Source organism: Rhinoraja longicauda, chromosome 22, assembly GCF_053455715.1.
Source record: "Rhinoraja longicauda isolate Sanriku21f chromosome 22, sRhiLon1.1, whole genome shotgun sequence".
Taxonomy (NCBI): Eukaryota; Metazoa; Chordata; class Chondrichthyes; order Rajiformes; family Arhynchobatidae; genus Rhinoraja; species Rhinoraja longicauda.
Genome location: NC_135974.1, coordinates 19,502,073 through 19,526,622, shown reverse-complemented (window position 1 = coordinate 19,526,622; position 24,550 = coordinate 19,502,073). Strand labels below are relative to the sequence as shown.

The 24,550-nt window shown below is 44.2% G+C and overlaps 3 protein-coding genes across 5 annotated transcripts in view; 1 reads left to right on the top strand and 2 right to left on the bottom strand.

Annotated features, from left to right (window-relative positions):
- The first annotated feature begins 1,439 nt into the window (after positions 1-1,439).
- On the top strand, positions 1,440-4,018 carry LOC144604593 (regulator of G-protein signaling 9-binding protein-like). Its single transcript, XM_078419214.1, has 2 exons — positions 1,440-1,524; positions 2,193-4,018. The coding sequence occupies exons 1-2, from the start codon at positions 1,440-1,442 to the stop codon at positions 2,681-2,683; spliced, it is 576 nt and encodes a 191-aa protein (XP_078275340.1). The 3' UTR covers positions 2,684-4,018.
- Positions 4,019-8,968: 4,950 nt separating this feature from the next.
- Positions 8,969-12,737, bottom strand: LOC144604673 (ubiquitin-conjugating enzyme E2 C-like). Its single transcript, XM_078419315.1, has 6 exons — positions 12,125-12,737; positions 11,992-12,019; positions 11,775-11,861; positions 11,427-11,631; positions 9,919-9,978; positions 8,969-9,172 (listed from the first exon to the last, which is right to left on the bottom strand). The coding sequence occupies exons 1-6, from the start codon at positions 12,223-12,225 to the stop codon at positions 9,123-9,125; spliced, it is 531 nt and encodes a 176-aa protein (XP_078275441.1). The 5' UTR covers positions 12,226-12,737; the 3' UTR covers positions 8,969-9,122.
- Positions 12,738-15,401: 2,664 nt separating this feature from the next.
- Positions 15,402-24,550, bottom strand: part of LOC144604467 (deoxynucleotidyltransferase terminal-interacting protein 1-like) — a 55,384-nt gene continuing 46,235 nt past the window's right edge. For all 3 annotated transcript variants that reach the window (XM_078418924.1, XM_078418922.1, XM_078418923.1), the window contains 3 exons: positions 23,657-23,728; positions 21,163-21,218; positions 15,402-18,162 (listed from right to left, as the gene is read on the bottom strand). In XM_078418924.1, the coding sequence (XP_078275050.1) occupies positions 18,054-18,162; positions 21,163-21,218; positions 23,657-23,728 (237 nt within the window). In that variant the 3' untranslated portion in view covers positions 15,402-18,053. The remainder of the gene's footprint in view (positions 18,163-21,162; positions 21,219-23,656; positions 23,729-24,550) is intronic.

The window sequence follows — 24,550 nt, the reverse complement described above, 5'->3', positions numbered from 1 at the left end:
TGGGCTCTTTACAAACTGGATATCATGAAATCTCAGTGCAAGACTCGAGATGCTCCATGTTCAGAGACAAACAGTCTGGGACTGTTGAACACCCCACTCCTATGCCTCTCACGGAAATCTAGAATGGCCCCTTACCTTGCTGATTAGACCATAATTGAGCTGCAGCAACATTCAGGGGACTCTGTACATTTGGCTCTATTTTAGAGAAAGGAAAAACAAAGGTTACCAAATGTAGGACGAAATGTGCAGAAAGGAACGGCAGATGCTGGTTAAACCGCAGACTGAAGAAGGGCCTCGACCCAAAACGTCACCTATTTTCTCCAGAGATGCTGTCTGGCCTGCTGAGTTACTCCAGCTTTGTGTCTATCTTGCCAAATGTAGGAGGTCCCCAGGCTCCCACCAGCCCTTGGCTGCAATATCACATTGTTGTGATGTTCAGTGTAGACAAGCAACTATAGTCCCCGAACCATCCCCAGCATTTCAGCTCTAACCCCATCCCAAAGCCACACCCCACTCTGTCCCTATCGTGAGGAACCATTCGGCTGCCCAGATCATCTCTTGTCTGACTCCACTTCAAAACCAGCTTGTTTGACTACAGGAGGCCATTTTAATGCTGAACCCCCCCCCCAGATGACAATGCTCGTTATTTTCCCTGGGTTTTGTTTGGAGCTCAGGGTCCAACTCTGGTCTCTTCAGCACAATGTACCAACTTCACCACAAGTTATTTATCTTTTCAAACACCTCTCCAATCTTCATAACTGTTTATTACAAGTGGCACCAAGGAGAATTGGAGAGTTGTGGCCAAACCACCTTTTTCCCCAGCAAAAAAAGCGTACAATTGTCTTGCCTAGTTTTACTTATAAAGTCTATGATCCCATACGCCATTTGACAATAAATTCAGTCTCTTTAGTTCAAAATATGCATGTTCTTGTTAGAGTGGGGAGTAACGAACCCTTAATGAAGAGAGAAATTGAGGCTCTGGACATGAAATAGAAGGAGGCATGGGAAAGTTATAGACAGCTCAGATCAAGTGTAACCCTGCAAGAGGATAGTGGATGGAGGAGCATACTTACGAAGGAAATTAGGAAGGCAAAGTGGGGGCATGAGATAGCTCGGGCAGATAAGATTAAGGAGCATCCAAAGAGATTTTATGTTTCTTGGGACTATGAGAGAGAACAAGCCACTCGGAAATCAAAGTCGTCATCTATGCACGAAGCTGCAGGAATTTGGATATTTCAATGAATATTTCTCCTTTGTTTTACTGTGAAGAACAACATGAATCCTAGGAAATTTCGGAAATTTCAAAGATATCGTGAGGACAGTTGAAATGCTGGATATTCTAAGACATATATGAAGGTAGAGAAATCTTCCCAGCCTGAGCAGATACATCTGAGGACACCATGAGAAGCTAGAGAAGAAATTGCAAGAGGCTGAGATTTATGAAAGGTGGTGAAAGGTTGATTTTCTTACTGGAGGCCTGTAACTATGTCAAAAATTTGGATGAGAATGAACAGGGCATCAATAGTAAGTTTGCAGATGACACAAAAGTATGTGATATCATAGATATCTTATTGAAGACAGTTTTCAAGAGGTACAGCAGGATCTTGATACGCTGGACAACAGGGCAGAGCAATGAATGGTAATGGGAGTTTATTTCAGTTAGGTTAGCATTTTCAGGGCAGGACTTTTAAAGGGAATGGTAGGGCCCAGGGAGTGTTGTAGAACGGAGGGATCTAGGAGCACAAGGAAATGAGGGGGGGAAATAGTAACCTGAGGGGCAACATTTTTACTGAAAGGGTGGTGGGTATATGGAACGAGTTGCCAGAGGCAGTTACTATCATAGTGTTTAAATGACATTTGGTACATGGATAGGATGTTTAGAAGGATATGGGCCAAACACAGGCAGGTGGGGCTAGTGTAGATGGGATATGTTGGTTGGCATGGGCTAGTTGGGCCGAATGACCTGTTTCCATAATGTACAACTCCATAGTTCCCTGAAAGTGGCATCACAGGTAGGTAGAGTGGTGAAGAAGGCTCTTTGTCTATAGTCCAGACGCAGTAGGCTCAAGTGCTGTTGGGATGGGAAAATGTCCTCCTGCTGCTCTGGGGAGCACCCCGATCCTCGGCTCCAAGATATCATGTTGGTGTAAGGCTTGGCCAATAACCATGTTTTCTGTTCCACCCCCCGGCAGCAACAGGAATCAAGCTGCTGCTGCTACTGAGCAGGAGGCAGAGCCTGGAGATCCAGGACCAGGAGCAGCTACAACACTCGTGGCTGCGGTTCGCCTTCTGCATGGAACTGTTCCAGCGGGATCTCGGCCTGGTGCACCGTCTCAGCCAGCTGTTCCCCCATGACCATCGCGCTGTCTTCCTGACCAACACGGGGTTGACCTGTGACGCTATAGAGGAGAGCACTGAGCAGAGCACAGGGCTGGAGGCCAATGGGGAGACAGACTCTGTGGAGCCGAATCTTGAGGCACAAATTGCAGAGATTGGGATCATGCTGTTCGAGGTGGAGACCAAGATCCAGGCTCCAAACTGGGACCTGGAAGCCACCGCAGAAGCTTGGGCAGAAGCATGCTTTGGAGATGGAAGCAGCACAGACTCACCAGACATGCTGACCGAAGAGGAAGCGCAGCAGGGCAACAGCCGCACTTCAGGAGATTGCTGCACCATTGCATAGCTACATGATCACATAGCTGCAGTCGCATAACCAGGAGACCCTACATTAGCAGTTATTCCATCTGCTCCCAGTAGAAGTGTGCTGGCCAGCTGGAAGCAGTCATAAGGAATAGTAGAATTAGGCCATTCGGCCCATCAAGTCTACTCCACCATTCAATCATGGCTGATCTATTTCTCCCTCCAAACCCCATTCTCCTGCCTTCTCCCCATAACCTGACACATGTACTAATCAAGAATCTATCTATCCCTGTCGTAAAAATATCCACTGACTTGGCCTCCACAACTTTCTGTGGTGAATCTTGTGGAATTCTCTGCCTCAGAAGGCAGTGGAGGCCAGTTCTCTGAATGCTTTCAAGAGAGAGCTAGAGAGAGCTCTTAAGGATAGCAGAGTCAGGGGGTATGGGGAAAAGGCAGGAACGGGGTGCTGATTGAGAATGATCAGCCATGATGGCCTACCGAATGATCACTGAATGGCCTACTCCTGCACCTATTGTCTAATGTGAAGAATTCCAGATTCACCACCCTCTGACTAAAGAAATTTCTCTTCATCTCCTTCCTAAAAGAACATCCTTTAATTCTAAGGCTATGACCTCTAGTCCTAGACTCTCCCACTAGTGGAAACCTCTCCACATCCACTCTATCCAAGCCTTGCATTATTCTGTATGCTTCAATGAGGTTCCCCCCCCCCCCCCCCCTCATTCTTCTAAACTCTAGCATGTGCTGGCCCAGTGCTGACAAACGCTCATCGTAGGTTAACCTATTCATTCCTGGGATAATTCATGTAAACCTCTTCTGGACCCTCTCCAGAGCCAGCACATCCTTCCTCAGATATGGTGCCCAAAATTGCTCACAATATTCCAAACGCGGCCTTACCAGTGCCTTATAGAACCTCAACATTACATCCCTGTTTTTGTGTACAAGCCCTCTCAAAATAAATGCTAGCTTATCACCAACGGGGATGAAACAAACTATAGAGCGGAGGTGCAGAACCTGGCGGACTGGTGCTCGGACAACAACCTGTCCCTAAATACCACCAAGACCAAGGAGCTGATCATCAACTTCCGTAGGTCACATAACGGGGAATATGCCCCGATCTCTATCAACGGGGACAGTGTGGAGAGAGTGTCCAGCTTCAAGTTTCTGGGCACTCACATTTCGGAGGACCTAACATGGTCCAATAACACTGCTGCGCTGGTCAAGAAGGCACAACAAAGACTGTTCTACTTAAGAACACTGAAAAAGTCTGGTCTACCCCAACAGCTGCTGACGACATTCTACCGCTGCACCATAGAGAGCATCCTAACGCATGGCATCCCTGTGTGGTACCTCAGCTGCACGGAGGCAGAAAGGAAAGCTCTACAGCGGGTAGTCCATAGAGCTCAGAGGGCCATCGGAACACAGCTACCAGACTTGGAGGGCATCTACAACACACGATGCCTCAGAAAAGCCACCAGCATCCACAAAGACTCTTCACACCCCTGCAACAGTCTGTTCGAACTCCTTCCATCGGGCAGACGATACAAGGCCTTCTACGCCCGCACCTCCAGACTCAGGAACAGTTTCATCCCCAGGGCCATAGCTGCTATGAACCGGTCCTGCTGAGCCGGATGGCCACAACGCATAGATCAACTTGCACTTTACCCTGTCTAAAAACTGTTACAATTGTTTCGTTTCGTTGGGTTGCTGTTAATTACTTAAATTATTGCATCGTATGGGAGGCACATTCCCAATCTCGTTGTACCCCTGGGTACAATGACAATAAAGATATATTGTATTGTATTGAGTTTTTTTTCTTTACTACCGATTCGACTTGCAGATTAACTTTTTGCGAATCCTGCATCAGCACTGAAATCCTTTTGCACCTCTGATTTCTGGATTCTCACCCCATTTAGAAAATAGTTTATGCTTTAATTCCTACTACCAAAATGCATGACTACACACTTTGCTACACTATATTCCAACTGCCACTTCTCTGCCCACTCTCCCAACTAACCAAATCCTTCTGCAGTCCCGCTTTCTCTACACTACCTGCCCCTCCACCTTTTTTCGTATCATCCACAAACTTTGCCACAAAGCCTTCAATCCGCTCGTCCAAATCATTAATATACAACGTGGTTGACCCTTGCGGAACTCCACTCGTCACTGGTAGCCAACCAGATAAAGCCCCATTTATTGCCACTCTGTCTTCTGCCATCCAGCCAACCTGCTACCCATGCTAGTATCTGTCCTGTGATACCGTGGGCTCTCATCTTCCTAAGCAGCCTAACGTTTGGCACCTTATCAGAGGCTTTCTGAAAATCTAAGGAAACATCTACTTTGTCGGTCCTGCTATTTACTTCTTCAAAGACCTCCAGCAAATTTGTCAAGCAAGACCTCCCCTTCACAAAGCAATGCTGACTTTGGCCTATTTTATCGTGCCTCTGACTTAGATGTTCAGAGTGCTGCATCTGACGTAGTTGTTCACTCCACATATTCCTTATTTATGCCATAGCAGGTCATTTGACCCATTATTTGTTCCTGCTCACAGAGCAATCCCTTTCCCCTATTATATTTCACCTCAAACCTATTTTCCTCACATTCTCATCAACTCCCCCAGATTCTACAGCTCACCTCCAGACTCGGGATCAATTCCAATGGCAAATTAACCTATCATTCTGCATGTCTTTGGAAGGAAACCATAACACAAACGTCACACAGACAGCAGCAGAGATCAGGACTGAACACGGTTATAGGTGCTATGTGGGAGCTATTTTTGCAGGAGCACACTGTCCATCCATTTATTGGAGCCCAATATCTCAGCTGTCACTGGGGTAAATATGTGGACAAAACATTAGGAATCTCTCATAACAGGTTAAATCTGAGGCCCTCTCTTCTTTTGGGTCAATGTAAATTTTCCAAGATATTCTGAAAAAGTGTCTACACATACCTGTTAATCAATTTTACTGAATCAGAAGCATGGTGTTGTGTTATAGCAACTTTCCTGTGTGGAAACTGGCTACACATTTTCATCCGTTGAGTGCTTGGGAGGTTATAAAAAGTTCAGGCCTTCCTCCGAGACTTGATGTATTTTCTGCATTTGCTAGTTTGCAAGCTCTGGGAGCAAGTGTATGAATTAATATTAGTCTGTTTCAGAAGGCCTGCACTGCAGTCCTATAATGCAAGAGTAATAATGTAAAAAGGTGTCAGATTTCAAGAGGTCCAAGCCAAGGCCCCAATTCATACCTCGCTCTTTCAATGGGTGATGCTCAATCAAATGTACAGAAAAGGAGAATGTCCAATGTGAAATTGTCCCTCCAGTAAGCAGCTACATGTAAAACACCCAAAGCTCAAGTGTTTTAGTGTTGACAAAGCAAAAGTGCAGATTAATCCTATGGGGTATTTAATGACTTTCAAAGTTTGCATTGATGTTAAGTTGTAGCTCAGGCCTCATCTCAATACATCCCACTCTATGCCAGTGAACCTGTTGCGAACTGGAGCCCAATTTCAGTATCCCATTCAGTCCTGCCCTCAATTGAACTGCCTGAAAGATGGACAGAGATGGATCAGCAACAATATTCCATGGTTCCAAGAGTGCAAAAGATGAAAGTACTTGCAGGATGGGAGAACAGTAAGGGAATGCTGCAAATTAGTGGCAGTTGGGACTCTGAGCCAGTTGCCCAAACCATCAGTGGAGTCTCGGTTGAGTCTATGTTGGCTCCAAGCTCCTATATTGAAATGTGATGGGCACGTCGCATTTCCATGGACTCTGTTGGCTCCACTAGCTCTCGCTAGAAGAGGCTAATCAGAGCCGAGTGAAGGGTGCAGCGTGACTGCAAAAGGTCAGCTATTGGCATCGTACGTGGCTTCCCCGGAACTGCCCTCCCTCCCCAGGGACCACTCCAACCCCGGAACAAAGTTTACAGATTACTTATGGTGGCCAAGGTTAAAAGGGAGCTTCTGTTCTTGGTAACATCTCAACAAGAGCTTTAGTTAACTGGGCCATGTGCAGCTGCTTTGCCGAACAAGTCACTGATTAACCTGTGAATAGTAAATGAAGTTATCCATACAACTGTGAACTCCCCCCCCCCCCCCAATTTTCTGATCCCCCCCCCCAAATTTTCTGATCATCTTTCCACGTAAATATATATTTTTAACTTGGAAAGGCTGCTATCCATCATTCCACAAATATTAATGCAAATAGAATATTCTACAAACGTTTAGCAAGTCAGACAGCATATGTAGAAAGAGAAACACTTAATGCGTCAGGTTAAGGATACTTCATAAGAATGTTCTGACCAGAGGTCACAGAAATGGTTCCACAGATGATGCCTGACTTCAAGCTTGCTTCAAGTATTTTCTGTATTTATTTCAAATATTTTATTGTGCAATTAAAAAAATGTCATAAAGTGGAGCTTGGTCTAGACGTTGCAGGAACATTGCTTCTAAATATTTTCTCTTGGATTTCAATTTTCCAACAAATGCTCTTTGCAGCAGACTTTTTAAATTAGTAATGGTTAAATGATTATGTTGATAAGTACCAGGAAGGTTTTTGTGCAAGTTAAAATACAGCAGGGTGTTTATTAAGTAGCTAGTTTTTTTAAAATGCTGTATGATTGGATCTTTCCTTTGTCGTGTTGGAGTCTTTATTAGGTCACGACGGTGGAAATTGGGAAAGCCATAGACCTGTGGTTGAGATCACAGGTGTTGTGTGGAATACTGTGTACAGTTTTGGTCTCCCTATTTAAGCAGGGATATAATTGCATTGGAAGCAATGCAGAGAATGTTCACCATGTTAATTCCTGGGATGAAGGGGGTTGGTTTAACGAAGAAGCAGGTGCAACCTCCTTCTATTCATTTAGAATAATGAGATGTGATCTTATTGAAATCCACTGGATGGCGAGGGAAAATTATAGACTAGCTGCAGAGGAAATCTCCCCTAGTGGAAGGTATTTGGAAACTGGTCACTCATTCAAGATGGGGACATGTGGGAATTTCTTCTGTTAGAGGGTCATGATTCTCTACAATAAGGTTGTGGAGTAGCAGTCATTGAATTAATAAAATATAAATATTTGACTTACAGGTAATTCTGGGGGTCTGGAGCGAACATAGAAAAGTGTTGTTGCTTTGATTGAATCAACCATAATCTTGTTGAAGGGTGAAGCAGGATCAAGGAGCTGGTGAAATTGGCAAAACCTTGCTCCTATGCACTCAGCAGCCTCTGTGCCCATCCCTCTACTCAAAGCACCCAACTGCCTCGTTTCTGGCAATCAAATAGGATGCTAATTTAACATGCATTTTGGCTTGAAGATTCCTGGGGTGTTGAAACAACACATTTAGAAACAGGCCAGCAACAGTTGCACCAACTACCAACAGAAGCAAAAGCACCAGGTAAAAGTGCAAAGTACATTCAGAGACCAGGAGGATGTTGCCCCTCACTGCTCCAGAGGTGATGAGCCTGGTCAGACTTGTATTTCTTCCCCGCGTAAAAATTTCAAAAACAAGGGCATAGCTTTTGTGAATAGGGTAAAGTTTAAAGGATACGCACAGCGGCTTTTAAAAAAAAGACAATAGACAATAGGTGCAGGAGTAGGCCATTCGGCCCTTCGACTACCTGGAACATCCTGATGGGTGTGGTGGGGAGGCCGACAATGGTGTCCTTAAAGAGAATTTTAGATAGACACATGGAAATAGAGAATGGAGGAATATGAGATTTGTTTATCTTAGCATCATATTTAAAACAGTCAGTGAATGGAGCAAAGATAAATAAATCTCAATACCTTCCTCAGCCCAGAGTCTATCATTCAGGTCACATTTGCCAAATTATATCCCAGCCTGGTTAATGAAAATCTGCAGTAAAGACTTAACCCTAGTCTGACTCTGCAAATTATCTAAATGTATCACAGCTGCTGGTCTCCCAGTGCAACTGTTACGACTTCTGAAACCAAATCTCCCATTCTTTTCCTTCATCCCAAAAACCAAGCTGTAGGGTGATCACCTCTTGGAATGTGTAATCCACAGAACTCTTAGCCTCCTCAGGCAGTGTAGCAACACCTGCTACTACACAAGCCCCATCTTTATGCAATCTTACAAGGACACACTTCAACTCAGTTCAATGCTTAACATCTATCTGACTGTTCTACTAAAATCTAAGAAACTTGAGTTTCTACACACTCAATTTCAACTTGAAAAAACTAACAAGAGTGGCGGGAAATGTTCCAATGCTACTTTTCAGTTCCAATAGTACTTGCCCTTTCACTCAGCAGATTATCCACAGAATAGATACAACACTTGATGTTTCATAGTATTTATTAGAAAATCAACCAATGCACTTTATTCACATGGCAAATTAAAAAAAATAAGCACATGCCCATTTACATAATTGGACTGACAGACATTCAAAAGGGGAACACAGGAGAAGAACACAGAAGGTAGGAGAGCCGCTGGAAGTTCTGGGCCCAGCCTCAACTCTTCAGCTGTCGTGCATTTGCCTCATGTAGCCGTTGCTTGTACTCTGGAACAAACCCACATTATGTCAGACTGAGATCTCATTCAGTAACTCCACCCACCACAATCCCAGGCCAAGCTCCCACCACCAAATGTGGGGGTCAAATTTCTAGTGGAGTAAAACTCATGGAATTACTCACTGATTGTCTTAATGAAACAGCAGTGCATTCCTCGTTGGGATGTTCCAAATTAAAAACCCATGTAAATATTTAAATTGCCTTAAACATGAAACTAATATACAAGAGAGCTATAAATCAACTTTTCCTCTTTCCTCCCACCCAGCCAAAGCCGCCATGGGGCAAGGGTGGGTCCCCAGTTTTCCCACCTGTTAGAGCCTACTTCCCTAAGGAGGACCCCAACCATCACCCTATTTCCAGGAACCAGCAGATCACTTGGTTGATTTTTCTAAAACAGGACCAGGATGATCAAAGAGGGACAATACCAGCAACAAACAGTCCAGACAGAGGGAGTGGGACAGTTTTAAGATTAAATGCCCGCTACAGATTCACTTCAAATGGCACCTCAACCAGGTCCACACGAAAGGGCGGAAGGAACGTGCCAGAGCAAGGGGATGGGGTTGGGAAGATGGGGTTGGGAAGAGAGGGTGTGGATGAAGACTGGGCTCTTTACAAACTGGATATCATGAAATCTCAGTGCAAGACTCGAGATGCTCCATGTTCAGAGACAAACAGTCTGGGACTGTTGAACACCCCACTCCTATGCCTCTCACGGAAATCTAGAATGGCCCCTTACCTTGCTGATTAGACCATAATTGAGCTGCAGCAACATTCAGGGGACTCTGTACATTTGGCTCTATTTTAGAGAAAGGAAAAACAAAGGTTACCAAATGTAGGACGAAATGTGCAGAAAGGAACGGCAGATGCTGGTTAAACCGCAGACTGAAGAAGGGCCTCGACCCAAAACGTCACCTATTTTCTCCAGAGATGCTGTCTGGCCTGCTGAGTTACTCCAGCTTTGTGTCTATCTTGCCAAATGTAGGAGGTCCCCAGGCTCCCACCAGCCCTTGGCTGCAATATCACATTGTTGTGATGTTCAGTGTAGACAAGCAACTATAGTCCCCGAACCATCCCCAGCATTTCAGCTCTAACCCCATCCCAAAGCCACACCCCACTCTGTCCCTATCGTGAGGAACCATTCGGCTGCCCAGATCATCTCTTGTCTGACTCCACTTCAAAACCAGCTTGTTTGACTACAGGAGGCCATTTTAATGCTGAACCCCCCCCCCAGATGACAATGCTCGTTATTTTCCCTGGGTTTTGTTTGGAGCTCAGGGTCCAACTCTGGTCTCTTCAGCACAATGTACCAACTTCACCACAAGTTATTTATCTTTTCAAACACCTCTCCAATCTTCATAACTGTTTATTACAAGTGGCACCAAGGAGAATTGGAGAGTTGTGGCCAAACCACCTTTTTCCCCAGCAAAAAAAGCGTACAATTGTCTTGCCTAGTTTTACTTATAAAGTCTATGATCCCATACGCCATTTGACAATAAATTCAGTCTCTTTAGGGGAAAAAGAACAAAAGCCATTATAAGCAGATCTACTAATGTAGAAATGTTTGCAATCTCAAAGGGAAGCCACAAAAATTTAAAGAAATACCCCCTTCAACACTAATTGGATCCAAGAACAAAATGACTGGGGGGGGGGGGAGACACCAAGTGCTGGAGTAAATCAATGGGTGGGGCAGCATCTCAACTTAAATTGAGACAGTTACAAAACAAATACTTCAACTCACGGAATCCAAATTGACCGTCAACCACCCATTCCCGTTCATTCACAGTAAACTCTCATAATAAAGTCAGCATCAAATATTTAAACATGATGCTTCCAAATCCTTACGGAGAGAATGCCAAAGATCCCTAATATTCAGTGCCCCACACGTCTTAAGTAGAGTGCACAAGTTGCGGATTCGCCCACAAACGGGAAGCATTCTCTCACCCTCTGAAGACTCAAGATCTATCGCTTCAAATCACCCTCCCCCATTCGAATCTCTTATGACAATTTGAACCATCCATTCTTTTACCAGAAAATAACACTCATTAGCGTAAAGAAAGGTTTACTGGAGATCAAAAATACGCCCAGGTCCAGATATGGCCTCGCTAATGCTCAATTCAATCATGCAAGGCGCTTTACAATAGTGAAATTATTAGTTCTCCCAATATTTGAGGTACAATAGCAGATAAGCATCGTGCTCATTCTGCACCAAGTCACTCGGATCACATCTTAGACAGAAATTCTCACCTCCCAGTAAACTCTGAATCGACAACAGGATCGTCCTGACGTCATAAAGTGCTGACCATTTGTCTTTGAGGATGTCCAGGCAGATGTTGCCTTCTCCGTCCACATTGGGGTGGTAGCAGGATGTCAGAAACTTCACCGTGGGAGGGTTGTACGGGTAGCCACTGGGGAATTCTAGAGAGAGCTTGTACCTCAACCCCTCATAGACCTGTAAATAAGATCAATCAGAGCACATTTACTCTCGGGCCCTCGCCTAAAATTTAAAGCAGAGTCGGCGACCCATCACATCATACCCTTGGCTCACGCTACAAAACTAGGCCGGCCCAAGCTTGGCCCCCAGTGTCCGCTCACCGTGCCCACAGCGCCGTCAATGGTGCCAATCCAACGGAAGAGATTGTCCGACTCGGGGAAAGCGGAAATTCCTTTGTTACCGGACATCTGAAAGAACAAACAAAGGTGCTCGATTTAGGTTCTGTAAGCGACATTGACCGTAATGGCGAAAAAGCACCTCGACCACCACCTAGTGTTCCTTCCCCCAACCGGTCAAATCTTCCCCTTGTGGACTCACCATGAGGGTCATCAGTTCCTGTTGCAACCTGTGGGAAGACAAGAGACAGTTAGACCCAAGTAGTCCAGCCTCCTCCTCCACCCGTGGCGAATCGCAACCCTCGGCCCACCCGCGTCCCACCACCCCGACTTGCCTCTTGGACACCGAACCACGGGCGATGGCGGCGCCGCTCTCGTTGCCTTTTCGGGTTGCGGTGGTGCCCGCGGCGGTAGTGGGGTCCACGTTCTGGGCCATTGTGGCTGCAGGGCGGGGGGGGTCCGACCAGCGGTGCTGTGTCCGTTTGGGCTTGAGGTGTGCTCGTCCGGGCTTCCACCGCCGACAACCGAGTGCGTCTGTCCGCCGCTCCCACAGCCGTGTGTGTGTCTCTCTATCCCCCGCTCCCACAGCCGTGTGTGTGTCTCTCTCTATCCCCCTCTCCCACAGCCGTGTGTCTCTCTGTCCGCCGCTCCCACAGCCGTGTGTGTCTCTGTCTCTCTGCCCTCACAGCCGTGTGTGTCTCTGTCTCTCTGCCCTCACAGCCGTGTGTGTCTCTCTGCCCGCCGCTCCCACAGCCGTGTGTGTCTCTCTGCCCGCCGCTCCCACAGCCGTGTGTGTGTCTCTCTGCCCGCCGCTCCCACAGCCGTGTGTGTCCCTCTATCCGCCGCTCCCACAGCCGTGTGTGTCCCTCTATCCGCCGCTCCCACAGCCGTGTGTGTCCCTCTATCCGCCGCTCCCACAGCCGTGTGTGTCCCTCTATCCGCCGCTCCCACAGCCGTGTGTGCGTCTCTATCCGCCTCGCCCTTCCCGCCGTGTATTTGAATATCGCTCCCGTCAACACTCCACCAATCAGGCTGCCGTTTTAATTTAATTGAACCAATGGGCGTCGGGTGTTTATGTGTTTGTTGCCAGGCAGCGGATGAGGTCACAGAGGCGGAGAGGGTCATCGAGTCACAGAGTGATACAGTGCAGAAACAGGCCCTTCGGCCCAACTTACCCACAGGGGCCAACTTGTCCCACCTGCCTGCGTTTGGTCCATATCCCTCTAAACCTGTCCTATCCGTATACTTGTCTAAATGTTTCTTAAACAGGCAGTATCAGAATCAGAATCGCCTTTATTGTCATCCAAAAAAAGTCTTTTGGACGAAATTCCATTACCCATAATCCAACAATAAGAGCAATAAAAATAAGCGATAACACACAAAATCACAAACCAACACAAATCAAAAAAAGAAACAAAAGGAACAAATCTCTGGAGAAAAGGAATCAATGTTCATTTATCTGACTGCATTCCCTCTCCCCCCCACCTCCTAACCCTACCCTAATCCTCTTGCTAATTTCACCGTTTGTATTTCTTCGTTATCACTTGGACCCCAGCCAACAACAGAACATAACCAGACACAAAAAGCTGGAGGAACTCAGTAGGACAGGCACCATCTCTGGAGAGAAGGAATGGGTGACTTTTCAAGTCGAGATCCTTCTTCAGACCCGTATCCCAATGTCGGAAGGGTCTCGACCCGAAACGTTACCCATTCCTTCCCTCCAGAGATGCTGAGTTACTCCAGCTTTTTGTGTCAATCTTCGGTTTAAACCAGCATCTGCAGTTCCTCCCAACACAACATACATTGTGGGCTCCACCTTTCCTGAGTCATCGATACAGGCTTTTCTTTGTTCTGTACCTTCTCATACCTCTAGTTTCCCCCTCCCTGATTCTCAGTCCAATGAAGACCCAAAATGGCCTGACCCTCTGAGTTTTGTGTCTATCTTCATTGTAAACCTGCATCTGCAGTTTGTTTTTACACATTATCTCCTCCCGCCACTCGTTTCAAACCCACCACTCTTTGTGTGAAAAAGTTACCCCTCAGGATCCTGTTAAATCTTTCCCCCCTACATCGGCGAGATCAAACGCAGGCTCAGAGATAGTTTCGCTCAACACCTTCGCTCAGTCCGCCTTAACCAACCTGATCTCCCGGTGGTTCAGCACTTCAATTCCCCCTCCCACTCCCCATTCCCAGTCTGACCTTTCTGTCATGGACCTTCCTCCATTGTCATAGTGAGGCCCAGCGCAAATTGGAGGAACAGCATCTCTAATTTCGCTTGGGTAATTTACACCCCAGCGGTATGAACATTGACTTCTCCAACTTCAGTTACTTCCTAGGTCCCTCTCTTTCCCCTCCCTCTTCCCAGTTCTCCCACTGTCTTCCTGTCTCCTACTACATCCTATCTTTGTCTCGCCCCCCTCCCCTGACATCAGTCTGAAGGGTCTCGACCCGAAAGGTCACCCATTCCTTCTCTCCTGAGATGCTGCCTGACCCGCTGAGTTACTCCAGCATTTTGTGTCTACCTTCAATTTGAACCAGCATCTGCAGTTATTTTCATACACTCCTTTACATCTATGTCCTTTAGTTCTCAATTCTCTGACTCTGGGCAAGAGGCTCTATGTCTACCTGATCTATTCCTCTCATGATTTTGTACACCTATAAGATTACCCCCCATCCTCCTGCATTCCAAGCAATAGAGGCTGCTCAACCTCTCCCTATGTTTCAGACCCTTGAGTCCTGGCAACATCCTCTAAAATCTTCTCTGCACACTTTCCAACTTGACATCTTCCCTGCAACATGGTGCCCAGAACTGAACACAATACGCTAAATGCGGCCTCACCCACTTCTTATCTATACGGAGTTTGTATATTCTCACCGTGACCATGTGGATTTTCTCTGAGAACTTCGGTTTCCTCCCACACTCTAAAGACAGGTTCGTGAGCAGGGATCGCTGGTTGGTGCGGACTTGGTGGGCCAAAAGGCCTGTTACCATGCGGCATCTCTAAACTAAACCAACGTCTTATACAACTGCATCGTAACCTCCCAACGTCTATACTCAATACTCTGACTGATGAAGGCCTATGTGCCAAAAGCCTTTTTGGCCACCCTATCTATCTGTGTTGCCACTTTCAGGGAACCATCAACCATTTCTCAGCCCAAAGACATACAGGGTTGGAGGTTAATTGGCTTGGTAAATTTGTGAATTGTCCCTAGTGTGTAGGATAGTGTTTATGTGCGGGATTCGTTGTTCCGCACTGACTAGGTGTGCTAAAACTAAATTAAAAGAAACAACTGCTTCATTCCAGGGGCCTGACCTGATGAGTATTTTCAACATACCCTGCTTTTAGTTCAGATTTCCTGCAAATGTTTTGGTTAGTGGTTGATTTCCCCGTCAAGCTGTAGATGAGTCAGGGGAGAAGATACCTCACAACCAGGAGACAACTTGAGCCGGAGAAAATTAAGGAGACAAACCAACGTCTACGACACTCGTTCAGAGTGGATGATTTCATTGGCTCAGTTTGTTCCAATTAAGTAGACACTGCCACATGCGGCAGATAGAGAAATCAGACACCGTTCTACACAGAGGCAAAAAACTGACAACATTTGGGGGGAAGAAAAGATAACTTTTAATTAAAGACAAGCCGAAGAAAGATACAAATCTGCAAACTTAAAAAGTTAAATAGACAGACATGGTAGAAGCTTGTTTTTGATTATTTGTGTTTCTGATCTATATCTGCTGGAGGGAAACGTCCAGCACCAACAATTCAGCCTCATTTCCAAGTTTACACAATATAAACCTCACGTTTTGAAGCCGTCACCCTGTGAGCATGCTCTGTGCTGGATTCAACTGCAGTACTAAGGTGCCCTCCATAATGTTGGGGACAAAGACCCATCATTTATTTATTTGCCTCTGTACTCCACAATTTGAGATTTGTAATAGAAAAAAATCACATGTGGTTAAAGTGCACATTGTCAGATTTTAATAAAGGCCATTTTTATGCATTTTGGTTTCACTATGTATAAATTACAGCAGTATTTGTACATAGTCCCCCCATTTCAGGGCACCATAACGCTTGGGACAAATGGCTTCATCGGTGTTTGTAATTGCTCAGGTGTGTTTAAATGTCTCCTTAATGCAGGTATAAGAGAGCTCTTAGCATCTAGTCCTTCCTCCGGTCATTCCATCACCTTTGGAAACTTTTAATGCTGTTTATCAACACGAGGACCAAAGTTGTGCCAATGAAAGTCAAAGAAGCCGTTATGAAACTGAGAAACAAGAATAAAACAGTTAGAGACATCAGCCAAACCTTAGGCTTACCAAAATCAACTGTTTGGAACATCATTAAGAAGAAAGAGAGCACCGACCGGTGAGCTTACTAATCGCTTAGGGACTGGCAGGCCAAGGAAGACCTCCACAGCTGATGACAGAATTCTCTTATAATAAAGAAAAATCCCAAAACACCTGTCTGACAGATCAGAAACACTCTTCAGGAATCAGGTGTGGATTTGTCAATGACCACTGTCTGTAGAAGACTTTATGAACAGAAATACAGAGGATACACTGCAAGATGCAAACCACTGGTTAGCCGCAAAAATAGGATGGCCAGGTGACAGTTTGCCAAGAAGTACTTAAAAGAGCAACCATAGTTCTGGAAAAAGGTCTTGTGGACAGATGAGATGAAGATTAACATATCAGAATGATGGCAAGAACAAAGCATGCAGGAGAGAAGGAACTGCCCAGGATCCAAAGCATATCATCTCATCTGTGAAACACGGTGTTGGGGGTGTTATGACCTGGGCATGTATGGATGCTGACTCACTTATCTTCGTTGATGATACAACTGCTGATGGTAGTAGCATAATGAATTCTGAGGTGTATAGACACATCCTATCTGCTCGTTCAAACAAATGCCTCAAAACTCATTGGCCGGCAGTTCATTCTACAGCAAGACAATGATCCCAAACATACTGCTGAAGCAACAAAGGAGTTTTCTCAAAGCTAAAAAAATGATCAATTCTTGAGTGGCCAAGTCAATCACCCGATCTGAACCCAATTGAGCATGCCTTTTATATGCTGAAGAGAAAACTGAAGGGGACTAGCCCCCAAAACAAGCATAAGCTAAAGGTGGCTGCAATACAGGCCTGACAGAGCATCACCAGAGAAGACACCCAGCAACTGGTGATGTCTTTGAATCACAGACTTCAAGCAGTCATTTGCATGCAAAGGATATGCAACAAAATACTAAACATGACTACTTTCATTTACATGACATTGCTGTGTCCCAAACATTATGGTGCCCTGAAATGGGGGGGGACTATGTATAAACACTGCTGTAATTTTTACATGGTGAAACCAAAATGTATAAAAATGGCCTTTATTAAAATCTGGCAATGTGCACTTTAATCACGTGATTTTTTCTATTACAAATCTCAAATTGTGGAGTACAGAGGCAAATAAATAAATGATGGGTCTTTGTCCCAAACATTATGGAGGACACTGTAAAAGGCAGTAACATCAATACCAGAGGATTGGACAGCTTGCCTCAAAGAACTCCAACCTCGGGAAACTGATGTGGCAGAGGAAATGACAGGAGCTTTATATTCACCAGGTTGATGGAGTAAGACTTATTATTTGTAATCACATCCTTTTACCACTGTTATCTATACTGTGCCCTATTCTTGATGTAATTACACAAGCACCAAAGCTACTCAATCAAACCTCTTCATTATGATATTAATTAGTGATAATTAACACACATTACTGAATGGATAAGGGTTCAATCCATTCAATTGGTGGAAAAAAACATCCAGCTCAAAGTGATGATGGCTCCTCTCACCCACTAGAACGATGTTTGGAACAGTTGCTATTAGCTTAGCTTAAAGCTAGAGCAAGGTTTAAAGCTATTGCAACTCAGCCATTGGCACAGATAAGTTTCTTGTTGGTGCAGATTCCTCCAAGACTCAAATGGACACCTCAGAAAACTTAAGATGCAGCTTTACAGAGCACAAGTACGTGGGGCACAATTTAGGTGTGACCAAAGTCACTTATTTCATACAATGACCAACCTCTGGTCTTTTCAATGTATCGTGCTCATTTGATGATTCTGAGGTAAGTGCTACGAGGATCACTTTCAGGAACGATAGTGATAGAAACTAGGTATCCTGTGCTTCCAAGGACTAATTATACCACCAGATGCCTGGGCAATCCTGGCAATAAAAACTTCCATCATAACCATCCTTCCCTCCTCATTGCAGGATGACTTCCTATTCCTTCTCTGTCTGTATAGCAATCATGTATTTCTGCATCTTCTCCAGCATCCACGTTGGAACAATAAATGGTCGGAGTTCATCCAATCTCAGCTCAGGACAGTCCCTGTGACAGAATGTAGAACATGGGTTATTGTGTTGCAATCGCTGTGGTAGAGACATGGAATCGATCCTGACTACAGGTGCTGTTTGTGCGGAGTTAGTACATTCTCCCTGTGACCGTGTGGGTGCTCCGGTTTCCGCCCACATTCCAAAGACATGCAGGTTTATAGGTTAGACAAAATGCTAAGAGTAACTCAGCGGGTCAGGCAGTGTCACTGGAGAACAAGTGACGTTTTGGGTTGGGACCCTTCTTCAGACTAATTGTGGAGGGGGCGGTACATGCAGCATGAAAACAGGCCCTTCAGCTCACTGAGTCTGTGCCAACCATCAATCACCCATTCACATTAGTTCCACGATATCCCATATTTTCCATCCACTCCTTACACACTAGGGCAATTTTAGAGGTCAATTAACCTACAAACCCGCATGTCTTTGTGATGTGGAAGGAAACTAGAGCACCCGGAGGAAACCTATGCAGTCACAGGGAGAAAGTGCAAATTCCACACGTTCAGTACCAGAAGTTATGAGGCAGCAGCTCTACCAGCTGCACCAATGTGCTGTATCATTCAGAATGATGTAATTCAGAATATCAAAGTCAACATGGTTAGGCGAAAGATCATGTTTTACATAATTAAGGGTTTGAGAATACAATGCAATAAAATGGATAATAGTATTTGGATTTTCAAAAGATAGTTGATAATATAACGTTAATTAAATAAAATAAGGGCTTACAGGATTGAGAATGACATTTTAATCGATTTGTTAAAGGAATATGATAGAAGGAATCAGCAAGCCATTATCAGTTTAGCCGACTGCTGCTGGCTCGATGCCACAAGAATCAGTCACATCCTGAGACGTTGAAATTTATATTAATAACAGATGGAAGCACAGTTTAATATATCCTTTGGGAAGAGAAACAGAATCAATGTTTCAGGTCGAAGACCCTTCATCTGAATTCAGAGAGAAAGAAAATCTGGGCAAAACTGGGGTGACCCTGAGGATGAGCTGTAAACAGTTATCTGATCAATGACTGAATTAGAAGAGCAAAAACATAAACAAAAGAACACAGGTAAAAGATCGTGGGAGCTGCAAAATACAGAGCACATTTGAAGCATTGTGTTCAGATTTGGTCACCTTGCTGTAGGAAGGATGTTGTTAAGATGGATTAAGAGTATAGAGAAGAATTATGAGTATGTTACCGGAACTTGAGGGCCTGAGCTTTTCGGAAAGGTTGAGCAGACTAGGACATTATTGGTTATAGTGCAGGATTACAAGGGGTGATCATATAGAGTTGTATAAGATCATGGGGGAAATGGATAGGGTAAATGCACAGGGTCTTTTACCCAGAGTAGGGGAATCAAGAACCAAGGGACATACATTTAAGATGCAAGGGGAACGATTTAATAGGAACCTCAGGGGTAATGTTTTCACAGAGACTGGTGGGTATGTGGAACAAGCTGCCAAAGGTAATTGAGGCAGGTGCTGAGACAACATTTAATACACAGAAGGCTGCAGCATACCAAGGCGTTAATAAGATGCTGTTACTGAAGTTTGCGTTAAGCTTCACTGTGATGGTGTAAGAGGCCACAGTGGGAGTGGAGTGGAGAATTAAAGTCACATGCAATTGGAAGTTCAGAGTCACCCCTTTGGACTGAATGCAGGTGCTCTGCAAAACGATCACCAAATCTGCACTTGGTTTCTCCAATATAGATATCACAATGTGAACAATGAATGCAATACGCCAGACTGGAAGATCCTTCCAGCTTAAGAAATGGGCAAGAAAGTGACAAATGGACTACGATGTTTAAGGTTATTTAGTTTGATTGGATAAATAAATTCTGCCTTTTAATATAGTAAACAATTGGATCTTGATATGCTTGTTCATGAAACACAACAATAAATATATTGACACAGGTTGCAATTAGATCGACAAATGGTACGATGAAAACTGCCCCATATACGTATGCATTAAGTATAAGAGGCAATCCCAAATCTGATGGCGATCGACAGGATAGGTCTGAATGGATGCCTCTTCCAGCTGCTGAATCTAGAACTATTGTCACAGTCCTAACATTGTAAACACGTGGAATATTCTTCCCAAAGGCTGTGGATACTCAGTTGTATACTACTGTCATGGCTTCCATTTATATCTTTAGGATCAGGCAGGATAGTGGATAGGGTATACACATTTCAAGTTGTGGAGCAATTTGAGGGCCTTTCTGGTTGTTGATTTCTTACTTTCTTTTATACAAGATCAACTATAAAGTAAACTTATACAGACCATCTGAACAGCTCCATATATAGCTAATTCACAATGACCATCTCACATTTCAACAAGACTTGATCCCATTCACTAATTCTAAACTGGATGCAATTTTGCCGAGCACGTATTGTTGGAGACAGCTTTTTCCTAAGGGAAGAGCCAACAGACACCAGAATCTCTTTACAGCTCAATTTCCTTTTTCTCAATTCCTGCTGTGTTGTACTACATTTCCAATGGAGATTCGCAATTTGGCATGATGATTTATATTCACCTGCTCTCTTTCCTGAATCGTTTGTCTCTGCTCCAAGAACGTTTAATCATTTTTAACAATGCTTACTAAACAAATTAGACCAGGAGAATTGTCTTCACCTAGAAGTTGATGAACCTAAGAAATTCTTAACCACAGAAGGCAGTGAAGTTATTACATAGATTAAAGGAAGTAGATACATTCTCTGATAAATATCAGCTTAGTACTTGAGCTGACCTTCATTGCTTCGGACTATAACAACAATGATTGTGCAATGTGGAAAATCTTCAAATGCATCCAGTGTGTGTATGAACAAGTGTAAATACTTGGGCTCAGGCTTGTTTCTAATTGGCCTTGGTCAGGTAGGGTTTAGGTCGGGTTATAATTTTATTCCTGATCAGACATATAATCTCTGCCATTCAATATTCATTCTCTGCTTCTCTGCCTTGCCTCTCTCACTGGGACTAGAGTTACCTGGTTGCAAAGGTTCTCACCTGTAGTTATCATTGGCTGCTAGTTCTCGAATGTCATCTTCTATCAGCAGGTAAGCCTAAAACACAAATACATTACATTTAGAGTAGCATGGCTAACAGCCATTGAATCTGCATTTTCAATTATACCTACACAACGTGAAGACCATGCATGCGAGGGGAATAACTAGTTGTTACTGGGATTCCGAACCAGAGTTTTGATGTTTCAGATGTGATAAAAAGGAAGGTGAAAGGAAGGTAAAAGAAGCACAGGAGTTGCTTTACTAATCAGGGAGAATGTCACGGCGGAACTCAGAGGACATACTGGAGGGTTTGTCCATTGAGCATAGGCTATTCGATTCCTGATACAGAGCCACTGGAAATCTATTGCAAATTCCAATCTCTGTTGCAAGGATGCAAAACAAATACTGTGTGTTTAATTCTCATTATGTGTGTTTACATGTTAAGAAAAGTGGTTTGAACATGCATGGATTTCCTGGCCACAACTACAGCTTGGGCTGCTCAGGTATAATTCTGGTCAGATATCCAAACTATATGGCCTAAAATGTGACAGGTTAGCTCTGTAATTGGCCAAGAACAAAAGGGATCTTGATTTTGTACAGTCATTCTAGGGATGACCACCACCATCCCAACTTCTAATTATGCTCTAACTTCTCATATGAACATACTTTGGTTAGGATATCAAGGGTTGCAGGGAAAAGGCAGAAGAATGAGATTGAGTGGGAAAGATAAATCAGCCATGATTGAATGGCAGAGTATTCTCGATGGGCCAAATGGCCTAATTCTGCTCCTCTGACAGATAAACTTATGATCGTTCATCCAAAACTCTGCTGCTCGGTGATCAAAGGAATACCATTCACAAGATGATACATGTTTGAAGTATATCTGTATGGTGTTGCTCATTTTGTCTTTACTTGCTGTTTGTAGTTGCCAAACATCAGCCCAAACATTTCTGCTACACCCACACACGTTTAATGCCATTTCTAAAACTGACATTAAAAAAAAACTTGCCAGGAAATAAAATATTAGTCACTAACCCATGACAAGATACCCAATATGCAGCAGGTGCATGAAAAGCATTAAAACCACAGATGTTAGAAATCTAAAATGAAAACAGAAAATGCTGGAAATACACAGCAGATTCTACAGCATCGGTGAGTGAGAAATAGAGTTAACATTTCTGGCTAATGATTCTTCAATTCCACAGTGGCCGATTGCATTTTCTGTTGGCATTGCAGCAAGTAATTTGGAGTTTTCCCATCACACACAGTGCCCCGTCTCATCAGGCTACCCGTTATTATGAACATATTAAAGCTCTTTAGCCGCAAGCTTTTCTCCCTTGTAAATTGAGGGAGGAGGGAGGCAGCAGGTCAGCTGAATAATTAGCACCCCCCCTCCCCCCCCAGTAGCTCCATAGAGCAGTGGTGATGTGCAGGATCTTGGCTGGAAAGTGGCAAATGGAAAGGGGTGGAAAACAAAACAGTTGCAGGAGGGTCAAAGCAGTCCATGTCGCAACACACAGATCCAAATTACACCTCTTCCAGTATAAATACATCCTTGCCTATGGATTGATAGCCACATATAGCCAACCCACACCCACAGACATGCACAGAAATAATCACAGTTAATGCTGTAAGGGTGCATCTGCAAACACATAATATGTCCTCAGAAGTGGACTGAAGGCGATCACAAGCACACAGCTTCAGACAGCTGCTACTGTTTCCTCAGCTTTAAATACCTGGAAGTCCACATCAAAGAGGATCTGACATGGACAACACACATTGCCGCACTGGTGGGTAAGGCAAGGCAGAGCCTTTACCACCTCAGACAGCTGAGGAAATTCAGAGTGTCTCTGAGGATCCTTCAATGCTTCTACTCTGGGGGTGTAGAGAGCATCCTGTCCGGCAACATCACAGTCTGGTTTGGGAACAGCTCTGCCCAGGTCAGGAAGGCCCTGCAAACAGAATGCACCATGGGAACTACACTCGCCCCCCTGCAGGACCTATACATCAGGAGGTGCAGATCAAGAGCAAGCAAGATTATGGGGGACCCCTACCATCCCAGCAACGGACTGTTCCAGCTGCTACGGCCAGGAAAACGCCTCTGTTGTCATGCTGTGAAAACGGAGAGGATGATACGGAGTTTCTTCCCACAGGCCATCAGGACTGTTAACTATCATAACTCCAGGGACTAAACTTTTTTTTCTCTATTAATTTTAATTTATATGTTGTAATTGTAATATTTTTTTTGTTGCACAATCCGCAAGCATTGCCACTTTCATTTCACTGCACATCGTGTATGTGTATGTGACAAATAAACTTGACTTGACTTGACTCATGAAAGATGAAACAACAATAATGACACTAATTTGAGATGCTTCTGGAAATCTTTGGTTTGGGGACAAGGACACAGTATAAAAAAAACCCCACCAAAATTCCAGGGCGTTAAATATTTCACATAATGTATGACATTATTGTTGCAGAGTGTTAATACTCACCATCTTGCCCCCTGTGGCTGGCATATGATGCTTTTCTCCAAGCCAGTGCTTGTCCTGCGAGTCTGCGGAATACTAAAAGTCCAGGAGAGTGCAGGTAAGAACAGGTGTGTCCACACAGTGACCCGTACACGATTTATACAGTAAAGGGCAACGATGAACTTGATAAACACTGATCCATGCTAAATATACAGTGCTAAACCGCACTGTACTGACCCACCCTGGGGCCCCAGTGAAATTCGGCATTGAGCCTCGGAGAAATACTGCGTATGAAAACTCCAATAACCTTGCATAGTTGGGACTTTTAGATTTACTAGATACTGGATATTATTTCTTTGAATACTCCAACAATCTTTTTTTTTTAAATGAAATATGTTCCAGCAACCCATTTTGAAAGGGAGCACAGATGATGGAAAGGATGTTCTGTAAACAGTGCCTGGTGAGCAAAATGCTGAATCATCAGGATTTCTGAATTGTTGGATAGCAAATTGGCATTTTACTGTACTGACCCACAGTGAAACACAAGACTATCCAATACCAGACCCATAGCAAAGCACAGCAATGACCCACACTGGCAGACTGCAAAATACTGATTATTCTGTGGTTGCATAACAAATTAGGCTTTTTGTTTCATATGGGATGTTACTTTGATGGTTTTTTGTTTTGAAGATTTTATAATCCATCATTATTTTTCCAATGGAGAATATTGCATGAAATAGGTTTAATCCTGAAACATGGACTGTGTTAAATATTACTCACAAGAATAAAGACGTTCGGTGCAACATGGATTCTGGCTCTTGACAGATGTGTTGGGGATTAAAGCCATACTATAACTCGCACCAACTGGACTATCACTGCCGGCAGTGGGCAGAGTGAGAATAATCGAATTACATGGTG

Coding starts and splice junctions, on each gene's coding strand:
- LOC144604593 (XM_078419214.1), top strand. CDS start 1,440: ATGAAAGGTGGTGAAAGGTTGATTTTCTTACTGGAGGCCTGTAACTAT. Junction 1,525..2,192: donor GAATGAACAGGGCATCAATA/GTAAGTTTGCAG, acceptor ACCCCCCGGCAG/CAACAGGAATCAAGCTGCTG.
- LOC144604673 (XM_078419315.1), bottom strand. CDS start 12,225: ATGGCCCAGAACGTGGACCCCACTACCGCCGCGGGCACCACCGCAACC. Junction 12,020..12,124: donor CGTGGTTCGGTGTCCAAGAG/GCAAGTCGGGGT, acceptor GTCTTCCCACAG/GTTGCAACAGGAACTGATGA. Junction 9,173..9,918: donor ATTATGGTCTAATCAGCAAG/GTAAGGGGCCAT, acceptor GGTTTGTTCCAG/AGTACAAGCAACGGCTACAT.